This window comes from Atractosteus spatula, chromosome 3 (assembly GCF_055471065.1).
Source record: "Atractosteus spatula isolate fAtrSpa1 chromosome 3, fAtrSpa1.hap1, whole genome shotgun sequence".
NCBI lineage: Eukaryota > Metazoa > Chordata > Actinopteri > Semionotiformes > Lepisosteidae > Atractosteus > Atractosteus spatula.
The window spans coordinates 9,522,415-9,547,816 of NC_142708.1; the positions used below are offsets into that span (position 1 = coordinate 9,522,415).

General features: G+C 43.2%; 2 protein-coding genes across 4 annotated transcripts in view; one reads left to right on the forward strand and one right to left on the reverse strand.

The window, feature by feature from the left end:
* Window positions 1–2,262: 2,262 nt before the first annotated feature.
* On the forward strand, window positions 2,263–7,581 carry stbd1 (starch binding domain 1). The gene is made up of 2 exons (XM_088910515.1): window positions 2,263–2,620; window positions 4,609–7,581. Exons 1-2 carry the CDS (start codon window positions 2,419–2,421, stop codon window positions 5,457–5,459), a joined length of 1,053 nt encoding a protein of 350 aa, XP_088766641.1. The 5' UTR covers window positions 2,263–2,418; the 3' UTR covers window positions 5,460–7,581.
* Window positions 4,607–25,402, reverse strand: part of LOC148837381 (coiled-coil domain-containing protein 158-like) — a 29,254-nt gene continuing 8,458 nt past the window's right edge. The window contains exons 8-25 of one of the 3 annotated variants that reach the window (XM_088910513.1): window positions 24,076–24,152; window positions 23,572–23,682; window positions 23,157–23,271; window positions 21,299–21,418; window positions 20,741–20,938; window positions 19,890–20,363; window positions 19,171–19,339; window positions 17,381–17,533; window positions 16,031–16,143; window positions 14,579–14,737; window positions 14,184–14,276; window positions 13,909–14,013; window positions 13,295–13,443; window positions 12,945–13,007; window positions 12,030–12,097; window positions 11,213–11,380; window positions 10,191–10,295; window positions 4,607–7,910 (exon numbers count right to left, since the gene is read on the reverse strand). In XM_088910513.1, coding sequence (XP_088766639.1) covers window positions 7,837–7,910; window positions 10,191–10,295; window positions 11,213–11,380; window positions 12,030–12,097; window positions 12,945–13,007; window positions 13,295–13,443; window positions 13,909–14,013; window positions 14,184–14,276; window positions 14,579–14,737; window positions 16,031–16,143; window positions 17,381–17,533; window positions 19,171–19,339; window positions 19,890–20,363; window positions 20,741–20,938; window positions 21,299–21,418; window positions 23,157–23,271; window positions 23,572–23,682; window positions 24,076–24,152 — 2,514 coding nt within the window. In that variant the 3' untranslated portion in view covers window positions 4,607–7,836. Of the gene's footprint in view, window positions 7,911–10,190; window positions 10,296–11,212; window positions 11,381–12,029; window positions 12,098–12,944; window positions 13,008–13,294; window positions 13,444–13,868; window positions 14,014–14,183; window positions 14,277–14,578; window positions 14,738–16,030; window positions 16,144–17,380; window positions 17,534–19,170; window positions 19,340–19,889; window positions 20,364–20,740; window positions 20,939–21,298; window positions 21,419–23,156; window positions 23,272–23,571; window positions 23,683–24,075; window positions 24,153–25,402 lie in introns of those variants that run through there. The other 2 variants (XM_088910514.1, XR_016090808.1) reach the window with 2 other exon arrangements.

Here is a 25,402-nt window from a genome sequence, read left to right on the forward strand (position 1 = left end):
CAGCACTTTTCCTACACATCCTTTGCAACTGGATTCTTCTTCTGCTGTAGGGGTGGGGGATGGTAATGTCTCCACAGTCCTGCCTCCAGACTCTTGCAGGTCCCAGGTGTGGTGATCTCAGGATGTCTCCCTCCACCAGGTCAGAATAGGCTTCGGAAACATTCCCTGTATCTTTAAAGACTTCACCTGGCTAACTATTTTGTTAAATGTAACAGTTTCCATTTGCATTACTTTTTTTCCTTTTCTTAACTGTGTTTTAATTGTTACATTCTTTGTTAAACTCACAATGCCTTTAAGACTTGTCATGACATGATGAGTTTGTATTAGATCATAAATGAGTACAGCAGTTCAGTAAATTAATTTGTGATTAACTGTAGCCTGTTGGGAACCCTGACATACTCCACCTTGAGATTATGAACACTTACTGAATTTGGACGATGAAGTCTACTGATTGCTGTGTTCATGTTGCAGCCTTTTAGTTTAATTGCAAATTACACTAGGTAGTTGAAAAGCATTTTCTCTCTGAGTAAAAAGCCTGCTCTTGCTCCTTTGAAAGAGAATGGAGAAAGATGATGGTAAACAACAAAAAACTGCTCTTTAAAGCAACTCGTACTATGAATCAGAACTAAGGACTTGATTGCAAATTCACTATTGATAGTTCACTATTCAATATCAATTCAATATTGGCAAAAAAACAGTTTCACTGGTTCACTCCATTTTTTTTTCTGCGAATTATGTCAATGCCCAGTGGAAAAAATGATACAAAAGGTCAATTACACTTACAGGGTTAGGGTAAGCAGTTAGAATCTTCTTTACCCTTTAATTACTTTCTTAAAGATATCTCCTCAAAGTATGAAATTTAAAAAGAATGAGTCTCCCGAAAATTTTTAAACAATACAATGGGAGAGGCCATTGTATGATTTTTCTATTAATACGTTTTTCATTGTCAGGAACAGCCATAAAAGAATGGAACTGAACAATTTTAGACATGTTAAGATGCTAGAACTACTGACACACCCAGAGACCAGCAACGAGACCCTAAATCCCATAAATACAGATTTTATTGCTCTAGCCATTCTTTCTGGGAGGGGGTCTCAACAGAGCTTCAGTCCAGTTTGTGATCCTCTGTCACAGCTTGAAGAACAGACAGAGAATCTGCCTCACATAACGTTTTGTCTGGTCTGTTAATGTTCAGTAATATGTTTGTTCTGTAAATGTGGTGTTAATGGTTTCAGCTTTGGCAACACTATCTCATCGGGCATGTCAAGAACGCTCTTTGAATTTAAATATAACCCATGGCCTCTGCCCGTGTGGTAATTGATGGGTTTTTGGACGAACTGCGAGGACTGTCGTCTGCTGTACGGTTTGCGCGGAGGAGGATGGGATACCTTGACAGGGGAGGGATACAGACACAGAAGAGGAAAACAAAAAAACATCTAACTCTGACTAAAACACTGACCATTATATGAATATCTAAAGTAAATATAGCCCGAGGCCGCTGCCCAGCAACCACCTTCACCGCGTGAGACGTACCGTTTCTGCAAATTGAAAAACTCCTGTTCCATCGAGGTGACAAACCCAGGTTTACTAAATTTCGGCATTTTTAATTTTTTTGCGACTTAATGGAGGGAGAATAGCTATCGAGGGTTTTACTTATGTGATGGTAATAAAGTCCAAACAACATTTTCCGTATCTCTTTAAGTATAGCTCAACCATCCTACAAAATGCCAAGCCTGATTGCACCCCAGGTATTTAGGAATATTAATACGATTCTAATACTACTCTAATAAATATCGATAAATCTTGGTCATTCATAAAAACGGCGTGTGCAGAGAATATTTTAACATACGACATCTGTCGAATTAAGTGACTGCAACCAGTGATTTAATACACGCCTATATAAACGTTGAAATGGCCCACGGTTTTTGTCTTATTTATCTGTGAACTTCGAATAAAAGTCCCCGTGTTTCTTGCTGACGCACGATGGTCAAGAAGCCAGAGACCCTGCCCTGTTTGCAAGTGAGTAGGTTTTAGTTCAGAAGGTCCATTTTATTTCCACGTTATCATCAGAATACAGTTCACGCGTAAAAGCGTGTCTTGTACACAATCGTGCGCTTCTAAATTCTCACGCCTGCCCTTGCCTGTGGATTGTATCTTTCCTGCACGCTATTCGTGAACCAGCCGGCCCGCCGTGAATTAGCCAATTGCTGGGGGAAACACCTGATTGCGGTGCGTTTTAGCTGCGCCGCAGCAGGGGTCTGAAGAGACGTGCGCCGACTGGCGGATTAGACGGGAGGACAGGGGGAGTGAATTCAGCCTATTAACGCTGGCCACCGAGCTGCAGATGTCCCAGTAATCAGCCTCAAGAAAAGCACCCCAGCAGCCGTAGATTGACCTGAGATTAGTTCTTTTGGTGACATGATTGGAGGGTACGAGCCATCCCTGGTCTGGGGGATTATTGTAATGCTGTCTGTGTGGGCTTTATTCATTGTTTACAGAAGTCTGGCCGGCCGGAGACGGAAAGAAACCGAAAACGGAGCGGCCGAGGAGGAAGACGAGGGGAAGGAGAGAGTGAAAGCCGAGAGGGAAGAAGAAAGTCGATGCGACCCGGAGTCAACAGGTAAAAAGGGACGCAGTAATTTCGGGGGAACCGCGGTCTTCTGATATGTGCATCCACGCACAGGGACGCGCTGGCTTTGCAGTTCGCATCTGCTACTCTTTAAGGAAAAGGCGATTTGCGATTGTGCATATTCGAGTTGGGAGGTCAGTTTACTCAAGCAGTGTTTTTTTTTTTCCTCCCGATGAACGCGTTGTCTCGTACTGTAGGTTGCAGGAGCTGTTATATTAACGAAAACGTCAGTGCTCAATCTTCTTCGTTGTGAGGAGGAGGAGGGAGGGGGGAAAGACGTACTACGTAGTACTTCCAAAAAGGAAAGGTTGAGTAGCATTTTGTGATCGTTTCTCAATAGTTGTACTATACATTAGATTTCACCATGGACCTTCGGCTTTGTAAAAATGTATTTTTATGATTGCTGGATCGGGAACTACCGTAGCATTTGGAGGAATGTTAAATTTTCGGATTAATCCGTATTTCATTCACCTGCACCGAATAAACCACCCAACTGGTATGGGTAACCCACACTCACTTCGTAACACCACGTCAACGTAGACGAGTATTGGAAACGTTCGCCATTCATTCACGTTTTGGGGAAAAAATACGTTTTACATTCAGAATTTGTGTGGCGTTTCAAAGGTTGAACTCGAAGGGTGAATGACCCCAGTTTCCCTCTGCGAACAAACTGCGTTTCGTAAACGTAATGCGACTTCAAGCGTTTTCAGTTCAAATCGCTGGTGACGGGCTGTAAGAAGTTATCAAACAGACGTAACTTTTCGTTACAATATAGGCATACAGTAGCTTTCAGATGGCTCCTAGACCGATAACGGCACTATCGACGCTTTCCATGTTTGTTTTTTTACGGTGCAGTTTTATTTTTTCGAATCGCGGGGAAAGCTGTGCAAAATGTTTGCATTGGGTTTATTTCCTCAGCATTGTTTGAAAGCCTTCAGCATTTCTGTCTTTATATATAACCGCACATCCTTATAAAGAGTCTTGAAACCCCCCGCGTTACCAAATTTGACGGGTCTGCACCTTTCTAATGGGCAGATATCGACAATAACACTGCTGAATGATCATTTAAAATGTTGCAGAAACGCTTAAAGCCCCATTCAGCGCATTGAGGGAGTGTCTTCGGGGCAGTGAAGTCCCGGGTCTCTCCAGGAGCTGAGAGGGAGGTCAGACAGCAGCTTGGTGATGTACTAGAGCTCTGGCTCGGAGCGGTACTGAAAGAAGGCCGAGGCTGATAGTTTTGTGTGTGTGTGCAAAGGGTTTACTAACCTAAATCTAAAAACCAGTCAGAGTTGAGAGGAAACGCAGGCATGCCATCTGGCTGGAGAAGTCAGGTGATATGTTGTTGCATTTTTCAGAAGGCTTTTTGATTGTTTTATTTATTAAGTTTTGGTCTGTTGCTAAAAGGTCAAATTAAATGAGTGATTTAAAATTTAAATATAATTTAGCTGCTTTTGTGGAGCACCACTGTGTGTATGGAGGGGTTGTGTTCATAGAAACCTGATAAAGTATCTTTCTTTCTAATGCAAAAATCATGAAAGTGCTGAAGAATGCTTGGTAGTTTATGATGAATTATCCACAGTTATTTAGATGGACATTACCTTGGTTTAGACAAGGTAATGAATATTTTTCTGGAAAGTTTCCAACGTTTCAGCCCTGGAAGGCCAGTGGGATTAGTTAAACTGGTCGAGTTAAGTAAGCTACTGGTTTAGTTTAAGAGCCAAGCTGAGAGATGATCAGGATTGGCCAGCTGTGCCTTGGTTACTGTGAGTTTCAGGCAGTGGATAAAGAGGATAAATGATTCCTTACACTTGCAGAGCTCTTTTCTGGACACTTCAATCAAAGTGTTTTACAGCTCATGGGGACTCCCCTCCACCACCGTTGTGTAGCCCCCACCTGAAATGAGGCATTGTGGTATCATCCAGATTTCATTATCATCGCCGTCCGTCTGATGGCACCTACTGTACGTGTTTTTGTTTTAGATCAGCCAAAGCGAAATGGGGGCCGAGTGTCTGTGTCCCAGGATAACTGCATTGCAGGATCCAGGGCAGAGGAAGCGTTTCCAGACGTCCCCTCCGTTGCTGCGATCGTCCGAGGAGCTCGCGCTCGTGCTCCAGCAGCAGATGAAGCGGACCAGCTGGCCACCGAAGCGTGCCGTTCCAGCTCTGCGCCCGACCCCACCGAGTGTCCGAGCCACTCCCCGGCTCCAGGTGAGGGGGCCCCAGGCCCGGGGAAGAAGGGCGCGGACTACGACTCGGACGGGAGCCCCAAGCAGGAGCCGAGCTGCGGGAAGACCGAAATAAGCATCATGGAGGCGACGATGAACGATAACGAGTGGCTGGACGGGACCGAGAGCCGCGACGCTCGTGACGAAGTGGATCTGGCCGGGCCCGACGCGTGGCTGAACGCCGCCTTGGAACCCCCCCAGGCCGTGCCAGCCGACGCCGGGCTCGCCGGAAACCCGTCGGATGAATCCCGAGCCCCCAGCCTGCCGGAATCGGATCCCGTCGGCAAGAAGGTCGCCGCCGTGCCCCCCATGCCGCAGAACGTGGGGGTCAGCTTCCGGGTGCACTACATCACTCAGTCCCCCTCTCAGCTGCTGGCCGTCACGGGGAGCCACGAGGGGCTGGGGAGCTGGGGGCGCTACGTGCCGCTGAGCCAGGACAAGGAAGGCTTCTGGGGCGACTCCATTGCGCTCCCGGCGGATTGCGAAGTGGAGTGGAAGTTCGTGCTGGTGGAAGACGGGAAGATCTGTCGCTGGGAGGAGTGCTCCAACAGGCAGCTCGACACTGGCCGGGATGTGCGTGCGCATAAGTGGTGGGGCTACCTTTGAGCAGGCGGTATTCCTGTCGGCATGAACACGGTCGTGTAGGTGTTGCCTTGAAAGCTTTCACTATCATATTGAGTTGGGCATTAAAGTTGCATTAGGCTGGAGGTTCATTTCTCTTTTTTTTTTGAGGCAGATGTTAGCTGCTAGGGTATGGCCGCAATGGAATAATGAATAATAGCTTTAGTTCAACCCAGCATTTGAACTGAAGATGTGTTTTATTTCTTGTGGTGTTATGATGCACTATTTGTGAAATAGTCATTACCAGAGTAGAGAAGTGAACCTTTGCTGGCAATATTTGTGACCTTTTTCTGTTCTTCTAAACGGCAGAGGTGAAATAAGTGTAGATATTCTTGTAATGTGGTGGAGGGGGAAGTGTTCCATGTAATGAAGGGCAGTATAATCTAAAACTGCAACTAGCTTGGCTAAGCTACTTAAACCCTTATGCTAAAAAGAGTTAAGTACCATGAGAGTCTTTACAATTCCCCTAATTCAAACCAGGGGTCTGGTCCTGGAGAGCTACAGGCAGCGTGTTTTATAGTAAGCCCTAAATGGCCAATGAGCAGAGCAGAGCTTTGCAAAGCAGGTTAACACCTCCTGATTAAGGAACCGATGGATCTAATTAAGTCATTCAGAAGCTGGATGGATTAAAAGCCAGGGAAGACTGTGGAGCTCCAGGGCCAGAGCTGCAGTAGGCATGTGGACCCCTGTGTAAACTGGTGAAGGGTGTCGCCCCATGTCTGCCGCTTTTCGATTCCAGGCGGAGTGTTGGTTGTTTAGTTGTAAGTGAACTAATCTGATGGAAGCTTTTATTTTTTTTTTAATCTATTCAAGTTAAGTCTCGCAGTTCCAGAATTGAAAGCCGTTATTGGTTAATCATATACTTGGCTGGAAGAGAAAAGAACAGCAGGTACTGGGGCCATAAAGACCTGGAGCCAGAAGCCCTATTGCAATATCACTGCGTCTCCAAAATCTTTGTGTTGATCAGAGACCCACCTCTCTTAAAAATGAGAAGACTCGTTATGTCGCAAAACGAATTTTAATTACTTAAGTTGGCATATTCCTTTGGTTAATGTAGAGTAGTTTTATCCCATTTTGAGTGTTTATCTAATTTTGAACATTTTCCCCTTTTGTTTTATAAATGTGTATATAGACCACTCTTGTAAAAGCACAGGACTGAGCTGTTATTCATTTTATCAACTAGGGGTTCTTGTGAACCTCTGATGCTAATTAACAAAAATTTGATATTGCTTTGAGAAATCGAACTTTTTTTTTATTTAACTGACCCAGAGCTATAAATGTTTCACAAAACTGGCATCTAGTGTAACGTTTCTTGTTCTGAGTCATCCTGAGTAACAGTGTGTTGTAAATATGATTACTTTGTTAGAGTATTTAAAAGTTTAGATTGTGCAATCATTTTGCCTCACCTGGAGTGTTTTTTTTTTAATTGGTCAACCTTCATGACTGGCGCAGGCTTTCATCTTTTAATCTGGCTTCAGAATGAAAGGGATGAGCTGATGCAGGCGACTCTCATCCAGTCATAGGGAATGAATGGAATCTGTCATGTCGCCATTTAAAATCATCAAGTCTTAATAGCAAAGATGTTAATTGCCCCAGTGACTTCATTAATATTAATTATTTTTTGTAATATTAGATGAAAGACCTCAATCTTCATGGTACTACTAGTAGTAGTTGGATCTATGTAGTATTACAAACCTATGTGACATCAACCGGTGTTGTATTAAGAGAACTGTCTGAGGGTTTGTCTTGAATGTAATAATGCAGCTTCACTCATAATTGCTGGACACCTGAATAGTCCCATTCATGTTCTTTGAATGGGCGGAAGTACATTACCATTCTCAGCTGACTTCTGCTATTTTTGTGGTTTTAGGTGTCCCAACTGTACTTTGTATCGGTACTAGGTGTGATGATGAGTAAAACCCCGTTTAGACTGTTTGCCAGCTGTCAACGAGCTGCATCTTTCCAGCTTGCGGTGAAGTACGTATAGGCATTAAAGTGATCAGATTTGACACTTGGGGGAGGAAGCAACTCTTTATTTTAAACGTATAAAACAAGCTTTGTATGTCTGTACCAAAGAGTAAAATAAATAAATAAAACTTCATTACAACATTGTATGCAATTTTCCTTATGTTCTGATCTAATCAAAAATAGATTTACTGACAATCTCTTCATATCAAATTCAGCATTTAGTTACAAGTCATGTTCAAAGTGCTATATGTAAACTGTATGGATGATGATATGAGAATGAGACAAAAACAGGACTTTTTTTTTTACATGATGACCACACACCTTCCATTCTGATAAATGACCAGATTTTATTTGGATGCAGCACATAAATCATTAAAAGAACAGATAATCCAAATCAACTGAAGAGCTTATCTCTGTCCTTGACTTTCTTCATCCTCTTTTCTTGGCTTTTGATCATCATAGACATTTCTGTAAATTGAAGGAGAAAGTATGAGGTAGTTTTGGATTTAGAAACAACCATTTTTTTTGGAGGATGACCGGTGCCATACTTAAGTATAATTAAATAAACTGTACCCTCCTTTTTCCCTCTTCATGAAATCTGTGACCAAAGCGATAACTGGTATTTAACTTGCCAATAACGATTTTGTATAATCTGATCTCGGCAAAAGTGCCTTTTACATTTCTAGACTGCTTTCTTCCTCTATAAATCTCTAATGGTTTAAGGCCAGTGCTGCTTCAGTGGTCAACAGTTAAAATATGAGGAAGACTGAGGGTTCTCTTCAGGGTATGATGTGATAGAACTGACTGCCTGCACTACTTTAACATGACTGAGTCTGGATTGTAATCAGATGGCTACTTTTGAGTTTTACAATTCAAAACTCAAAATGAGTAAAACACATAAAGCTTAGATACAATGATATGGAGATTTGTGTAATTTTAGGTTGAAGTACTGAGCAGGTTCTGACAAGTTTTACAACTGTTAATGGAGTTACTCTTTAAAACCTAAGGTAGAACTGTTTGATATGTCCTGCAGCTAGAGAAAATAAGTAACTGCAGCTCATCTTCTGAGAAGGACAGGTTTGATTTAAAAGGTAATTTTCTGTAAATTGAAGTATGATTGTGAATTACAGTACAAACAATAATATGAAGGGAAGATTAGCCCATATCGGAGCAATACTGTACATGTGTTTAATATGAACATTTAAACTGTGTTCATTTTCTAACATCTATGTACAGAAAAGTGATTTGGTTTACACAAAACAATTTTGGGTTATTCTCAGTACAATAAGAGCTGGCATTATTAACAAAGGAACAAGTAATAGGTTTATTCCATGTGTGTCAACACACACCTGAAGAAGGCTCCACGGCCCAAACATTGTTTTCTTTCTTCTCTTTTCAGCATGGAACAAACCCATTACTTGTTCCTTGGTAGCCTGTGCATGCTGATGCAGCTACCCACCTGAATTATTGACCAAGTACTATACATTACACAGGGGTACTTTATACATAGTATTTGGGCACAGCATCAATGAAAATTTGAGATGTATTTCTTTAAAGCCATACGAAAGATACAAAGGGTCACATTAATGTTTGCCTATATATATATATGAACATGTCAGGTTCGCAGCTCAGGCACTGACTGTTGGCTGTTCCGTGTCATTCCTGTGAATGATTTATCTCTACATTGTGTGCAGACCTTTAGAGGTGACAGAAGGTAAGCAGCTGTTTCAACCTGTTTTTAAGGCCACAAGTGATTATAAAAGACCAGGCAGGAGAGGCTTCTCTCCTAATAGCGGGGTTGACCAGTACAGTTCCTCTGTATGCATCTGAATTTAAAATCACAATTCTCACTTTGCCGATTTGTTTTCATGTGTTTCAACTCCATTACAATCGTAGTTTTTTTTTGTGCCGAGTGCCAGGCTCAACTGTGTACTGAAACAGCTTTTAATTTTGTTATTCACTTACAACATATATGGTCTGATTTCAACCATGGCACTTCTATATATGAAACCTGAATCCATGATCTCTCGTGTGTTCGAAACGGCAGGAACTGCAGGCCTTCTATACTGTCCTTTATCTTTTGTGAAAAAAAGATGACAAAAAATGGAACCTATTGCCGCAGTACTGAATAAAAAGCATTCCTCTGGAATCTGCAGTGGCAGGATCAGTTAGAGTATATTTAGTGCAAGTCCCATGATGCAGCCCTTTTAATAATGCTGAACAGTGATTATTCCGCTTAATCTCTGTCAAAAGGAAGAGTCAGCCTTAGGAAATCAGGGCCATCTGGGCATATTGAAGTTACCCAAAAAGTGATGCAATCCTATTTTTGAAAGACAGATTTTTACCAATTTCATTGAAAATATTCATTTCATTTAAACATTCACGGCTTCAGCCCACTTCATGTTAGGTTTATGTATTCTATTTCATCAAGCCCACACGTTTTAAATATTTACAAATAACTGTCTCCACATCATCCCCAGTTCACAGCACGCCTGGAGAGCGATACGTTCATGTATTAGAAGGTTACAGTGGGAAGACTGCGTAGGAAAAAGAAGAGGTTAATTCCAGGCTGAAAAGTAAAAAAGAAAGAAGAAACATCTTCAGGGGTGGGCCTCTGTTCGTTTTTTTGTTGGCCGATAAAATGGGGAAAATGAAAACAATGGCTTCAGCCTAAGTATGTGCCACCATAAGAAACAAAAGCAGTGAAACCAAAAGGGATATAACCCGAAGGAAGCCTGCGGTCTGTACCCTGGTTCTTCATCTGCAGGTCCTCCACCAGGCTCTGAAGGCTGTCGAGTCTTCCCTGCAGCTTCCTGCACGTCTGCCCCGTCATTTTCATCTGCTCACTCGCCGCTAGCAAGGAAAGCATCCAGGTCAGCGTGCAATTCCAGCCAAAGACATGATTTTACAGACGCTTCAGCGCTGTGCAAGCCTGAGACTACAGCACAGAGAGACACGCAGCTCTCGCTCCAGGGACAACTGATGGCTGCACTCTAGAATGCGTCAGTGTTTCAGGGACTTTTACAGGATGGTTTTAGCTCTGAAAGATCTATCAAACACTGAAGTCAAACTTCAGTGGAAAATGTCTTTTGTACATGAAACGTGTTAAGGTTCATTCTTAAAACTGAGTTATGGTACTAAACTATTTCTTTCATAAAAACCTATTTAATAATTAAGTCAGTGCTCCACTTTTAGAAATTCACAAGATTTGTCAAAAGCTGAGCTATGGGTGACTTGTGAATACCTTTCTCACAAATCCATTTAATGTACCTCATGCAAAATAATTTCTTTTTTTTCCCACAACACGTGGTGCAGAATTTTGTAAGCCTCTGTCAGGAGCTTTTATGCAGCAGATCCAGGTGATATTCCAGATGCATTCTGGGGCTTCAGAGAAGATTCTGCACTGCCAGGCAGAAGGAAGTGATCCTTTTGACTCTTGGCTGGAGCAGACTACGAGGGGATCTGCTGCAAGGGGCAAGTGACTGAGCGGATTTATTCAGATTGAACAGTAAAACATGAACCAGACGGCACTAATGGAAACTACTCAGTTAAAACTGAGAACAGGAGGCACTTCTCTACCCTTAGGGTTGTGCGAGTACTGGAACAAGACACTGTACAAAGCCATGAAGTCGACTTGCTGTCTTTCAAAAACAGCTGGATGAGGATCAGATATCTTCGGTACTCACTACCACACGGGCTAGAGGGGTCGAACGGCCTCCTCTTGTTTGCTAGCTTTCTTTTGCTCTTACGAGACCTCAGGGATGACATACCCATCCTGTCGTCAGGGAAGGGGGGCTCCTGGGTCTTCTCTGTCTGTGGCCGGGGGGCCGGGGCCGGGGTGGTGAGCAGGGAGTGCACTGGCGAGCGGCGGTCCGAGGGCCGGCCCCGCGGTGAGGAGGTGTAGCGCGGAGTGGCGGACAGGAGAGACAGCTCAAACCCTGCGGTCAACAGAGCCGGCACAGGGCGGCGGCCCGTTTTAGTCAGGGTTAATCAAATTCCGTAACGCACACTAAAGCAAATGACATATGTGAGATCCACTAAAAAAGGGAAAGTCTACCAGAATTTATAGTTTCGTGCATTCTCTAATGTGAGAAACACCATCAATATGAAACAGAAACAAGACCACTTCATTTTTGTGTTGAATACTGGCAAATTTCAATAAGGTTTTCTTATCATGGTTCCTTCTAACGCACACTGAAGACTCTAATTATGACTAATTAGACCCTTTTACACAGCTGGGTATTTTACTGGAGCAACTTAAGTGAAGTACAACACCAATGTCTCAGCTGGGATTTGAACCCACAACTTTTCCCAATACAAATCCAGAATTCAGAACACTACACTTGGCTCCACATTGCTGATTCGTCTCAGAAGCCGTTTCCCTCTGGAGCAGCTATTTAGCCTGGCCGATGGAAATACAAGGTGAAACTACATGGTAGTATTTATAACACACAGGGGGCATCTTTTAGATTCAAAATTACCTACCAGAAAACACAGCACACATAAGAGAGAGATGTTTTTTTTGGTGCAAAAATGAAACAGAGAAGCAGTGCCAAGCATGCCGAGCACCTGAGCTGTAACACTTACCCTGGGAAGCCGGGGAGCTGGGCATATTTCCTTCGTGGAGATCGGCGGTGTGTAAAGTTAGTGGCTCCCTGCAGAGAGCAAATGAGGCACAGACCACAATGAAGGTGGCAAGCAGCATGGGAGACGTGGTCTGAGAAGCAGCCGTGGTTAGGTAAAGCAAGCCACACATTCATGGGAGCGATAAACTTGCAGATGGGTTTCTGAAGCCACGGCACTGCATGACTGGCACAGTCAGCAGCCCGTAAGCCACAATTCAAGCTCAAAAAGCCATCTTCGGGTTCACATGTTTGGTGCATTTCTTTTACACTTACCATTCAATGAGCTACCGCGAAATTTACTAGCTTCAAAATTGCAACTCCAAGAAGTGGTCAAGAAAAGCTCACACCTAAGGTTTTTTTAAGCCTGAAAGTATGGAGTAACAATGCATAAGGACCTAGACTAAGAGAATATTTTTTTAGATAAACTTCTGAAAGTGCTTATCCCAGTCAGTGCGATCATCTGCAGTAATAACAACTGTGGTTTTGCTCACAGAATGAAGCTGAAGTACTCTAAATGCCTAAAAAGGTCAAATGCCTCTGTCTATTTTGTGATACTGCTGTGTTTCTGTTGCATATTACAAGGTTCACGGTCAAATCCTTACAAATTACAGGACAGTACTGTATCTGATTGCTTCATGTAATGAAAAAGTAATTCATTAGTCAACTTACATGCTCTATCTTATAAGCTAACCAAAGCTGGAGACACACACAGGGACAATTTAAGAGACACCAATTAACATAGCTTGCATGATTTGGGGGTTCTAGCATATGAAATAATTTAGTCTTTCATTATAGTCTTTATAAATAGTCAGTTTTGGGATCTGTCTGGCCGTTCTAATAGAGGAGTTTCCTTTGTCTGGTTGAGACAGCCTCTTACCTGCTGCTTATGCTATCTCTATTCAGTGTGCTGTTGGTACTGTTGTCTTTCGTCACCTCACTCCTACAAGACAGGCACCATCGCATGTCACTTATTAAAGTACTTTACAAAAAAACAGAAGAGAAAATGGTCTTAGGCAGACATTGCTTTTATGTCATATATCCCTTTGTTTGACATTATGAATAGCTGTTGACAAAATGGTATACCACCAATACAAACCCTCTTAAACAGCTGTGAATTCAGTTGTAAACCATCATTTTATGCGTTGTGAAAAAAAGGAATTTATTGCTGTACTGTGGGATGACACATGAATTACCAGAGAAGAGCTGTAAGGCTAGGGAAACTCTTACAGTGCTGGGGTGCGTGGTCGTTCTGGCTCAGACTTCCTCCTCCTGCCAAGAGCAGAGAGGCTGGCGTCATCTTCAATCACACTCCTCAGCTCCTTCACCAGAGCCTTCAGCTCCTGGGTGGGGTTCTCCTGAAGGACTGTGGTCTTGGGCTGCACATGAAACGATAAAGACGCAGTGTATTTTAGATGTGTTAGGAGACCCATCCAAGGACACCAATGTGATGGGGGTGAAAATGGTTTGTTCTCGTGCACCAGTGTTTAGATTTTGTTAACTTGGAAGAGATGTTTAGTCAAGTTTGAGATGATACCTACTGTAGATGTGATAGGAAAACACCGTCACAGTGATCATTAAGCATGCTCAGGTAGTGACGGACAAAAACCTGAAATGAACATTCCCAAATGTGATCTTCAGTCAAGCTCCCTGTGAAACAGGCCCTGTTGATTTAAGGTCACTAAGTCAGTGCGCCTTTCTCCAAATGCACATAATATGACAAAGGGATTCCAGATATACAACTGAAATGACATCACAAGTGAGATAATAATAAGGAGACTTGATGTCTGATCTCAGGTCTTACACAGTTGAAAGCGGAAACGTTCCCTGAGCCCCAGACGTACCGCAGGGAGGTGCCCGGTGGTCTGCTGGGCGGCTGAAAAGGAGCTGCTGTGGGACGGGGGCCTCTGCTGACCGCCAGCGGCTCTGAAGTTTGGTCCCTGGAGCTCCTTTATGCCACGAGTATCAATTGCAGAAAACAGTCATCAGGTCAACATCGAGGAAAGACAGCGACGCGATTCGCAAATGCGATGAAGGCGTTTTTAAGGGCTCATCGGGTTTTATTCTTACGATCTCTAACGGAATCGTAGAGTAGAGAGAAAACCGGACGCCCTGGTACCTTCACATCCAGAGCGTACTGAAGTTTCAGGCGTGTGACCTCTTGTTCCTGTCGCTGTACTAAATCTTGGCATTCGGAAAATCTCTCGGAGAGCTGCGAGAGACAAAGTTAGCAAGGCCCGTGAAGTGAATTGAACCTCTCTGTAAGGCAGAAATAAATTTTAAAAAAAGAAGTTGTGCTGGGTATGAGGGATTGGGTGATTTTTTTATTTGCAGGAGTACGGAACGTCATGGAGTGAGATCATGGAGACAGGATTACCACATGCTTGTTGCTGTAGAACTCAAGTTCAATTCAATTCAATTTATTTGTATATAGCGCCTTTCACAACAAGGTTACCCCAAGGCGCTTAACAAAGCACATGAAAGTGCCGAGTCAAGGGCAAAGATTTCGGCTACCGTGTCCAGAGCCGCCTCCAGTTTGGTGACTTTGTCCTTCAGCTGCCTCTCGAGGGATCTCAGGGCCTCCACCTCTGTCACCAGTCTGTTCTTCTCCGAAGTCACTGCTGCCAGGTCCTGGGACAGACGCCTGCTTTCTGACGCCTGGTAGCGTTTCTCCTGCAGAATCATAGCAGAACTGATACGTGTTTGAACACAGGAATGTTTGCATTAACAATGATATTTACACCCATCTCTTCATGTGCTCCTGTACTTTGATCTGAACTATACATGGGACTGTATTCTCATGTATCCTACACATATTTTATGCAGGATACACAAGATCCTATGTTATGTATTTTATTCAAACCATATTGTTACAGCTGAAGGTAACTATTGAAGTGTCCTAAGAATCTAGATATAATGGGTAACGCCTCTTCGTGTCAAGATCGCCAGCTTCAAAACAAACAGATGTTTGACTGAGATGTAGGGGATCCAGATTCGGTGATCAAAGCAATTGAAACATTTACCGTGGTTAAGCTGAGTACATAACGTTCAGGATAAACGATTAAGTGTCAATCAACAGTTTGGAAAGACACCATATACAGTAAGAGGATGGCGAAGCAGAGTCAAGAGTATAGGAAGAGACAAGAAAGAGAGTGTGAGAGCTCCTTATTCCAGATCACCTAGGAAGACCAGATTAGTGGTAAATATTTGAACCTTGTTAAGAGAGCTTGCTATTCTGTGGCTGATTTCCTGTCTAAAGAATCCCTCAGTTAAAATTACTGGGTGCATTTGTAGAATTTGGAGATAGGTTCCCATTCATTTTGTGGAATCAGCGTTTACTGCAAGAGATTTAACCACAGGTTATATTAGTTGTATTCTATTTAGTCTAGAAGGCACTTTATCTTTATCTCACTTTATCTAGAAGGCACTTTTAGCCTTTGTGTGTTGTTTAGTGTGTGTATTGTCACTGTTAATAAACACTTGTTTAACCAAGTGTGCCTGAATTATTACTTTTTACCAAAGCTGTTCCAGAGAACTCATGTGTCTCTAATTATACCATCTTCTCGGGTATTTTCTTGGCAAAATAATGTACAAATTGGGGGTTATGATGATTTATTTTACTTATTGATTGCTCTGCTTATTTTCTGATTTTCTCCATTTCCGTAACCCCCATTCATAAAATATGTTTATGAATGTCATCTACGCTATTATCCCAGCCCATTAAACTAAGATCTGCTCGGATGTACAAAAAATTGAAAATGCCCTCTAACTTTAAGGGAAAATTGGGAACGGCCACTTTTTCATTTCTGCACTCCCATTTGTACGGTGAGCCGCCAATCAACTTGTCTTTACAGCTGCCACTGTTCTACCAGCATGGGTGAGGTGAGGGCTGTATGTTCTTTCCTCCCAACTGTGCCATCGTCAGAGCCATCTGCCATTTTTCACACTGCGAGTCTCACACCTTACCTGGGCCAAGTTCTCCAAGGTCTCCTCCAGGAAGTGGATCCTGCTCTGCAGCGCATCAATCTGACCCCGTTTGGCTGTGATCTGTCTCTGCATCCCCATAGCAACTTTCATTCCTGTGAAAATGGGCCAGGACAGCACACATCACTGACAGACGCTAGCCAAGGAACTTTGACAAAGGAATCCCACAAGCGGCGATACCTGCTCTCTCACTGCAGTGGTATTTCAACAGTGTATTTTACTCAAGGTAAAATGTATGATCAAAGTCTGCAGTAGCGTCATGGGACACCAAACTGGGCTACCAAATTATATATAATTATATAAATATCATCTAAATATTTGTATTTAATAAGAGAGATGGACTAGAATGGCCTGAGATATTACATATCACGTAATCCAAAAGTTGTGAAAAGACATTTTTTTAGATTTTTGGTTCGTCTGAAAGATATGACAAATGAATACTCAATGAACCATTAATTTGAGAGAAAGGATAACATTCTGTCCACCTGTTCCTTGAAAGACAACTAATTCTGATTTAAGGTCTGGAGAAGGAGTGTGATTGGAAAGGCCGCATTGGAACCCAGTAACCAAAAGCAGCACCAGATACAAACATCCTCCATTATCAGAATGTCCCACATTTTTCTTCTCAATAAACGAAAGTATCTTTTTTTTCCGGCTGGCATGCAATCATAAATCTTTTGGTTATGTCTGCAGTTTGGTGGGAAAGCTGAAACGAGTCTGGAGATCAGGCTATTAATAAACCGTCTTCATGCTTGCATATGACTTCTCTCACAACTGACCTTTACCAGTGTGGGGCAGAGAGGCCACAGCTAAAAAAGGACAGATAAGTACTGTACGTAAACCAGAATAGAAGCCAAAGCATGACCTGATGCTGGCACAAGACCAGGAGAGCTGTCACTGAGGCCTGCAGTGACAGAGCAGTTAAGGATCACACAGCTGCATGCACATTAAGGTACAGTATGTATTACTACTGTATGTATAGTACTGTATATTTACTATATAAGATTCAGTACTGACAGTGGGGGAAAAACAGAATACCCAATAAGACAAAATCACAAATTGGACAGAAATCTAGCCGGATGCAGACAGCTAAAGATAAAAAAAAACATTGTGAACACATTTTCCATGATCAAAAAAGAATTATACAAGCAAATAAGCAGGCCCTAAAACAAGCCCAAACACGCACACTTTTCAACCTGTGTGTCCCTTTTAATAACAGACAGACTGACTGCACATCTACTGTATTGTGTGTTCTCGGAAAATGGCTGAACAGTGAGAAGAAGTGTGAGTCGCACCGCAGGCAGTGTGCAAGAGCTCTTGGGAGGGACGTACCGTGGCCATCAGCTCCTTCCAGGGCCCTGAGGGTGGTTGTGGTCTGCTGCAAGTCGCTCCTGGTGGCTAGCAGCTGGGCTTTCAGCTTAGCCGCCATGTTCTCCATTTCCTCACTCTTACTGCTGAAGGTCTTCTTCAGGGACTCATGCTCCTCTGGAAGGAAGCACAGGCCACTACTTAATCTCTTCAGCACAGAGCGCTACTGTGATATGTCACAATTCCACCCAAAAAAAGTTTCATTACAAAATCACAGACATACTGGACTGTATTTCGAAAGTAAACGAATATCTGTCATTTGTAAACCTGGTCCTACAGTCATCTAAATCAGACTGTAATTTCAGAGTATCCCTCAATTCACATATCAGCCTTCACACAGGCATTAAAAAACTTTATTCCTGATTCATTGCCACCAGGAATTCTTCACGAAATGTTTCAAGAATTTGTCCAAAATTAAAAACTTATTTTTATGTGGGAAATATGTCTTCTGCTGTTACTGATTTATTATTTTCTCATATATTTCATATATTTTCAGCATCTGTCTCTGCATCTTTGCCCTCTTAAGCAATGGTTTAATATAAGCAAGGACATATGTTTTTCCAGAGCAAGACAATCATTAGCCCCAGAAAACAGCTTAAAATACTCAAATATATAGAAAATATTTTCTTTGTGGACCAGTCAAAGATTTTTGTTTCCAGAGCAATATCACGGAGGGCTATCATTGCAATACTTTTTTCTGGCTCTTAATTTTAAGATTTAAAATTAAAAAGAACTGCAAAACTGTAAAAAGAACTTCTTAGAAGTGTAAGACAATAATGCAGGTCTCACTGCACAACTTAAATACATTTAGCATCATACTTGCACCTAGCACGAACACAGTACTAGCACAGTACAAGGATCTTGAGGAGTTATACATCTTGTTCCTTCTGACAGTGTATTGCTTAAGGAACGATATTGAGAGAAGAGAAGCAGCTCATGATAGAACACATGACTTTTGCGTTAATTGAGAAGCAGGATTGTGCAGGCTTCAGAGGAAGGAAATGATGTTATTGCCTACAACTGTTGTTCAGATAAATTACGCTGATCTTTCCAACAGTCTTTCGTAACCTTTTAATTAGAAAATAGGCTCGAGAGAAATACATACAAGGCCAACAAATTGTTGTGGATATGTTTTTCTTCAATGAAAAACTCAAATGATTACACATAATATTTAAATCTAGCACTCACTTACAATTAATGCGAGAGGAATTATACAAATGTTAGTGGGGACTGTGTTCACAGTGCAGTAGTGGCTATTAGTGCATGGATTGGTGACAGTTCACATAGCACTATGTGTTAGTTCACAGTGGAAGGCACAGAGCAGACAGGACTGTGTGTGAGTGGACTGTGTGGGGGACAGACCACACAGCACTGGGTGTGAGTGGAAAGTGTGGGGGAAAGTGCAGAGGGCATTGTGTGTAATAGTGGACAGTAGGGGAAAGTGCAGAGAGCACTGTGTGTACAGTATTAGTGGACAGTAGGGAAAGTGCAGACAGTACTGTGTGTATTAGTGGACAGTAGGGGAAAGTGCAGACAGTACTGTGTGTATTAGTGGACAGTAGGGGAAAGTGCAGACAGTACTGTGTGTATTAGCGGACAGTGTGGGGAAAAGTGCAGACGGCAATTTAGCACTATCTGTGAGTGACAGTGATCAGGAACAGTCACTGTGAATGTGCAAGGAGTGTGAGAGACAGTGTGGGAGGGCATTACTGTCTATTAGTGGATAACAGGGGAGACAATGCAGACATCCGTACCTGTGAGGCTGACCAGCTGTATGCGCTGGACCTCCAGGTCTGCAGTGAGCTGCTGCTTCTCCAGTGTGAGCTCTTTAATACAGCAGGCCTTCTCTGACAGCACACTCAGCAGCTGCACCTGCTCCTGCTCCAGTTCACTCAGCCTATGGTCCCTCTTCGCACAGACAGCCTGTTCCCCAGAGAGCACAAAACGACAGCTCTGTCACCTCCACAACACACACGGCTCAAAGGGCTTCAAACTGTTGTGCCTTCAAGGCCACCTCTCTTCTTGGCTTGCTCACCAAAGAAGCAAATAACTGTTTTTCAAGCTACAGGCGTTTTTAGAAAACTCAGTACATTCCTGAACCTTTGTGGCGACAGCAGATGGCTGTCTTCGTGTTACAGAATTGGCATGCTGAAGAAGAAGAGAATTGAAAACTGGCATGCTGGGAAGAAGAGTTTTAAAGTTATGAGCCTAAGGTGATATGCATCCTTTTACAAAATACTACTCTATATTCTTTTCTTTTTGCTGCTACCTACAACTGCCTTTTTTTTAACAATCTCTGAAAAGAATCTTCCCATTACAACCGTACTGATTGCATGTAGCGTGTTGGACTTCTGTTTTATTTATGAAAGCTGGAAATGCAAAACTACTAGCCTTATGAGTATCCACACCCATGGACCAAATCTACTCAATACTCCACGGGACCTAAAAATGATCAGCTCTAACAAGCCCCGACCTTCAGCTGCTGGATGTCCAGTTTGTGTCCGTTGAGCTCGTTGAGCAGCTGCACCCTCTCGCTGTGCAGGGTCTCCGTGGTGCGGCTGTGCTGGCCGGCTATCTGCGTGACGCTGTCCATCTGCTGCCGCAGCATGTCCACCGTCTTGTCCCTCTCGCTCAGCTTCAGCCTCAGGGCCTCCGCCTCCGCCTGCGAACCCCGCAGGCTGGCCACGGTCCCCTCCAGCCGGGCCCTGCTCTGCTGCCCCTCCTCGTGCCTCCGCTGCAGCTCCCCCTCCCTTTCCGCCAGCAGCAGCTGCAGCTTCTTCCTGTCCAGCTCGGTCTCCTCCAGCGCCCTGGCCCGCTCCTCCAGCACCGCCCTGTCACTCTTCAGTTCCTCCCCGGCCCGGCGCAGCAGGTCTTTGGTGACCTCCAGTTCTTTGCACAGGTTCGCCACCTCCTCCATCTTCTCATTCTTACCCTGTTCTGCTTTCAGCTGTTTGGAGAAAAAAAAAAACCCCAAGGAAATGAACAGTATTCACACAAGGTGGGTTTTTAAACGTGGACAAGAGAAGAACAAGTTTAAAAAGCATGTTGTTAAATATTACCCCATTCTTCATTACACATTCCAAATCACATTCAATCTGAGCCAAATAAAATGAACAGGTTTAGTTAAGAAAAAGAGGCGACCACAGGATGAACTCACCTGGCGTTCTACCTGCACCAGCACTCCTCCTTCAGAGACCAAATACTGCACCTCTATTCTCTCAGTGAGCTCCCTGAATGCGATTTATCACTCAATTTGAGCCAAATCAAATTAACAGGTTTAATAAGCCCACAGAGCAGCATTAAGTAAAACAGAGGTGACCTCACCTGGCGTTCCACCTGCACCCGGCACTCCTCCTTCAGAGACTTGACTAAGGCCTCCAAACGCTGCACCTCCATGCTCCTCTCATCCAGTTCCCGTCGCAGGTTGTCGATGGCGATGCTGTTCCCCGTGTCGCGGTCCCACAGACGCTTGTTCTGCTCCCTTTCCAGGTTCAGCTCCTCCTGGGCCTTGTGTAAGTTAGTCTGCAAAGTTAACACCCACGTCATCGCCTGCGCACGCTTAACCACAACATTTAAGGAATGTTTTTAAATCCTTAAAAAATCCAAATTAAAAATTAAAAGGATCTGCATTAAAAAAAAAGTATTCTCCAGAGTCATTATCACTTGTTTGCATTTCCTGGTTTGTATTATTTTTCTCACGTGCTAAAATGAGGGAGACATGCTGTGAACAGAGTGTGTGCCGCATTTTGATTTTATCAGCAGTGGGGTTTGAAGCACACAGAACAGGGCTCTGAAGGAAACATGGGATCAAGCGACGTAATTCACAGCCTCTCCAGCGCGGCGAAGGAGTAAGGAATTACATGAACAAGGAGATCCACGCACCATCAGCTGGCAGAGCTGCGAATCGAGGTCCCCAGACTCCTGGCTGTATTGATCTCTTTCGCACTGGGCAGCCTCTGCCTCCGAGCAAGCCAAAATCAATTTCTTCTCCAGGCTCTCCACCTGCCGCAGGGCATGTCAGAGGTCACAACACCATCACTGAGATCACAGGCAGGCAAAGTGAATTTCGATGCATACAGTACATACACACACATCATCTGCCATGGAAAACGAGACCCGCCATTCACTTGTTTTTAAAGCATTTGTTGCAGTCTATAACTGTATTCAGATACATGCAAACCATTGGGAAATATACCAACAAAATCTTTCCTTGTTTACAGTATTAAATGTATGCCTTGCAAATTATTTTTGACCATCCTGAAAAATACATAAAAAATAATGAAGGAAACATTGATCATTCATCAAAAGGACAGCTGGTAGCTGCTGTCAGGAGAAAAGTGACATCTTTGTGTAAACTTTACGGATGACTCCACAGCACACCATAACAGTTTATATTTTGCAAGGTGGGACTTTTAATTTCAGATCTCTAAATTCTGAGATGTAAGCTTTTGGATCATTAAAGATAAAACTGATTCTCCAACTGCGGCACCTAGATGTTGACGTTTAACTTACAAACTTCAAACTTAATCCATTTTACCAACAGACAGGGTATAGCAGCAGCTGTAAAGGTGTGTAAAGACTGTTAATACTCAGAAATAAAACACAAGGTAAAGATAATCCTTTCTAACTATTAAGTACAGCTTTCATTTCCACACGTATGTTTTTTCCCCCCCCCAAGTGTATTATTTTTGGCATTCCTGTATCCCCCTTTTCAGAATGGTAGAGATGAGCATAAAGGACGCTGCAGCGCAACAGCTGTGCAAAACTAAAAATACAAGCAAGCCACTCGTCCAGATAATGAATAATGTAGACAAGCATGTTCCGATCACCCCGCGCAGCACGCGCAGTCCAGAAAACCTATCCCACTGGGATCCGCTGGCCAGGGCTGGGCTCCAGCCAATCCCTTCCTGCCAGACCACTGCCCACCGCGATCAGTGTCGCATTCCTCGGCCTCACAGCTTCAGCTGCATTCTTACATGACACCATCTTTCTCCTTCTATCTCTGGGAGAAGAGGGGCTCCTACACGTGATCCAAGTCGGTTAAACGGGCTTCTGTGCGCACATCCATATTAGTATCATTCTTTTGTCACTTGACTCTGTGTAGAATTTAAGTAGATCAAAACATCCATCACTTTATAGTAAATCATATTTACACGTGGTGGCAGAGCATTTTCTGTTAATAGCAAATGAACAAAGACATTGTCGCAGGGCAAAAGGTGATTCAAGCGCAGTAACAGAGGTAGACTTGCTCTTTTGTTTTCAACTTCTCCCATTCTGGAGAACAGAAATGCAGGCAACAGAAAAGTTAGTTCTCCCACCAGCAGTTTTCAGCATGCTCTGCAAATATTTAAGAGACACAGAAAAGGCACGCACACAGACAAACTATTGTTTGTGTAACAATCCGCTACTGTGAAGTGGTGGAGTTAATCACAACGTCCGCAAAATCTCACAGTATGGGTCCTGAACTAAAGCAGCATTTTCATAAATGACAACAGGAGTCGATACTGGTAGATACCGAGTTATCCAATATCAGCATTTGGTACCAGTCAATCCCGAAGATCAATGCTTGTGCTTCTGCTGTAAACCACCCACAGAGTTTCAGGTCGATCCACAGTGTTGAGGTGGTTTAGCAGTATCAGCAGCCGATGTTCATGTTTTGTTGTCTCTTTTGTTGCCACGCACAATTAGTCTGCACGACTGACTGATCTGCGTTTTGTGTTCCGGGGGGCCGTAAACAAACCTTGTCTTCATACGTCCTTTTGGCTTCCCGCAGCTCAGAGCGCAGGTGGGAGACTGTGGACTCCAGGTCAGTGACCTGATGGAGGTACATGGAGCTCTGGTTTGCAGCCTGCTCTCTAGAAGGAACACAGGAGGCGTGTTCAGGACTACTGTCCTGCATTGGCAACAGCTGGGTGAGAATTCATACAACAGTTAATTACTAGTAATAAGAACTCAGATTTGGTTACATTGCCTGCCTGGGTCTTCCTTTTTTTAGACTTAATAAAAGCAAGTCTAGGTAAATCAGTCAACATTTTAACTGCTTTCTATGGAGTTACAGTGTATTAAAGCATGGAAGGAGTCCCAGATTTGAGCCTTGCTGCTCCTCACAACATCCAATAGGACAATCAGTGATTGGAAGAAGTGCCTCTGCTTACTGTACAATGTCCATTTGCCTCTGGATGCTTGTGGCTTGACAGCGAGCACTACTCAGCTTCTCAGACAATGCTGCCACCTCCTGTTCATGGCTGAGAATGAGCTGCTCCATTCTGGGGGAAACAAAAGACAAACCCACTGAAAACAGCAACTGATATGTTTGGGACCCATTTTCTCCAAAGAGAAAATCTGAATGAACTGGAGATTCAAAGCACAACTGGTAGTGTTGCCTGTCTGATTATTAAAGTGCTTGATAAATCCATGATGAAAACAGCAAGGTAGGTTAAACATGGAAAAACACACTGAACATATGGCCACAAAGTCTTGATCTTCACTATGTGTTGTGTCTCCCAAGGTGGATGGAGTTTTTTCTCATCAATTCATTCAACTATCATTGAGGATATTAGTTTTTTATCTTTCCCAACTTCTCTTTGAGTTTTGAATCATCTGTACATCCGTTCACGAATTCACACCTTTCCCTCCACAAGCACACTGACTGCTGTTACCGTTCTTGGTGCTGCTTCACAATCAGGTCTGCTTTGAGCTGCGCCTCCCGTTTCTCAGCCTCCAACTGCTCTGCCACCTGCCAGTGAACAAGTTTTGATGGAAATATCAAATCCCCACTGAAATAAATTGATATAATTAATTTACAACGCCTGCAAATGACACTTCCCCTAAAAGGTGAGTTACCCAGAAATAACTCGCTCCAGTTCTACTACAGCGATTTTCTCTTTGGTCTGTGTTCTCTGCAAGGCTGACTATTGTATTCCCACAGTTTGCACATATCTATCAACACCATGTGTCTATCTGTCACTCATAACAGCATCACTGCTTTCATAATTTGAGGGAGAACTGTCAGGATTCTGGTATAGCTAATAAATAAGTCAAGCTGGAGAGTGTACAGGTTCACCTGCAAGGAATGGCAAGGTAAAGAAAGAAATAGCTTAAATAGTTTGAACCAGACTTGATTTCTGATCCCACAATCACATGCACATTTTTAGCGATCAGATGCTCAGTGACATACTTAAATAATCCTCTTTTTTTAATAAGCCTCTTTTTTACTGTTCATACAGATGCCTGTTTTGAGGGGATCGATGTGTTTAAATCAGGACAAAATCTGACTGCCTCTTCTGTGTATGACTGAGTTACCACTATGAACACTAGCACACTTCTGCGGCTGTTCCTTACTCTGCCATTAAGCGGTGCTGCTTGTGAGCAGGGATTTCCCCTTGTCAAAATGGACCCACCTCACGCCTGCTCAAAACCACATTCATCAATAGGTTTTCGAAACGTAAACTGTAAATTACGCAACGATATGCCATGATGGATGGATGGATGTTTGCCCGTTATGCCTTCTGGCATGCAGGGGCAGCCACATCCTGTTGCTGTTACTGTAACAGTAGTGTTTTACAGGACAGGGCTGTTAGCCTTGTGCCCGACCCTTAACATGGAGGACCTGGCCCCCGACGGGGGACACGTACCCACTACCCTGAGATTATGAGTCTCATGCTCCACCAACAGAGCTAGCCGGAGCCTGCCATGAACATCATCCAAAATGAAATAAAACAATATCCAGCAAATATCAGAAAGATAGAGCATTAATGCTCATTTTACTAGCCTGAACTGGATATTAAAATATTATGAGAATTAAAATAAGAAATAAACATTAAACCTTTCTTTAAAGACACGAAAATTCTATACTGTATTGTACAGTATGTACACAGTGACGAAACCCTGCATAAAGAGCTTAACTCCAATATTTTAGCTCTTGCTGGAGCCACTAAATATTTACTGGACAAGCACAAGAGGATAATCATCCACTTTTAGATAATA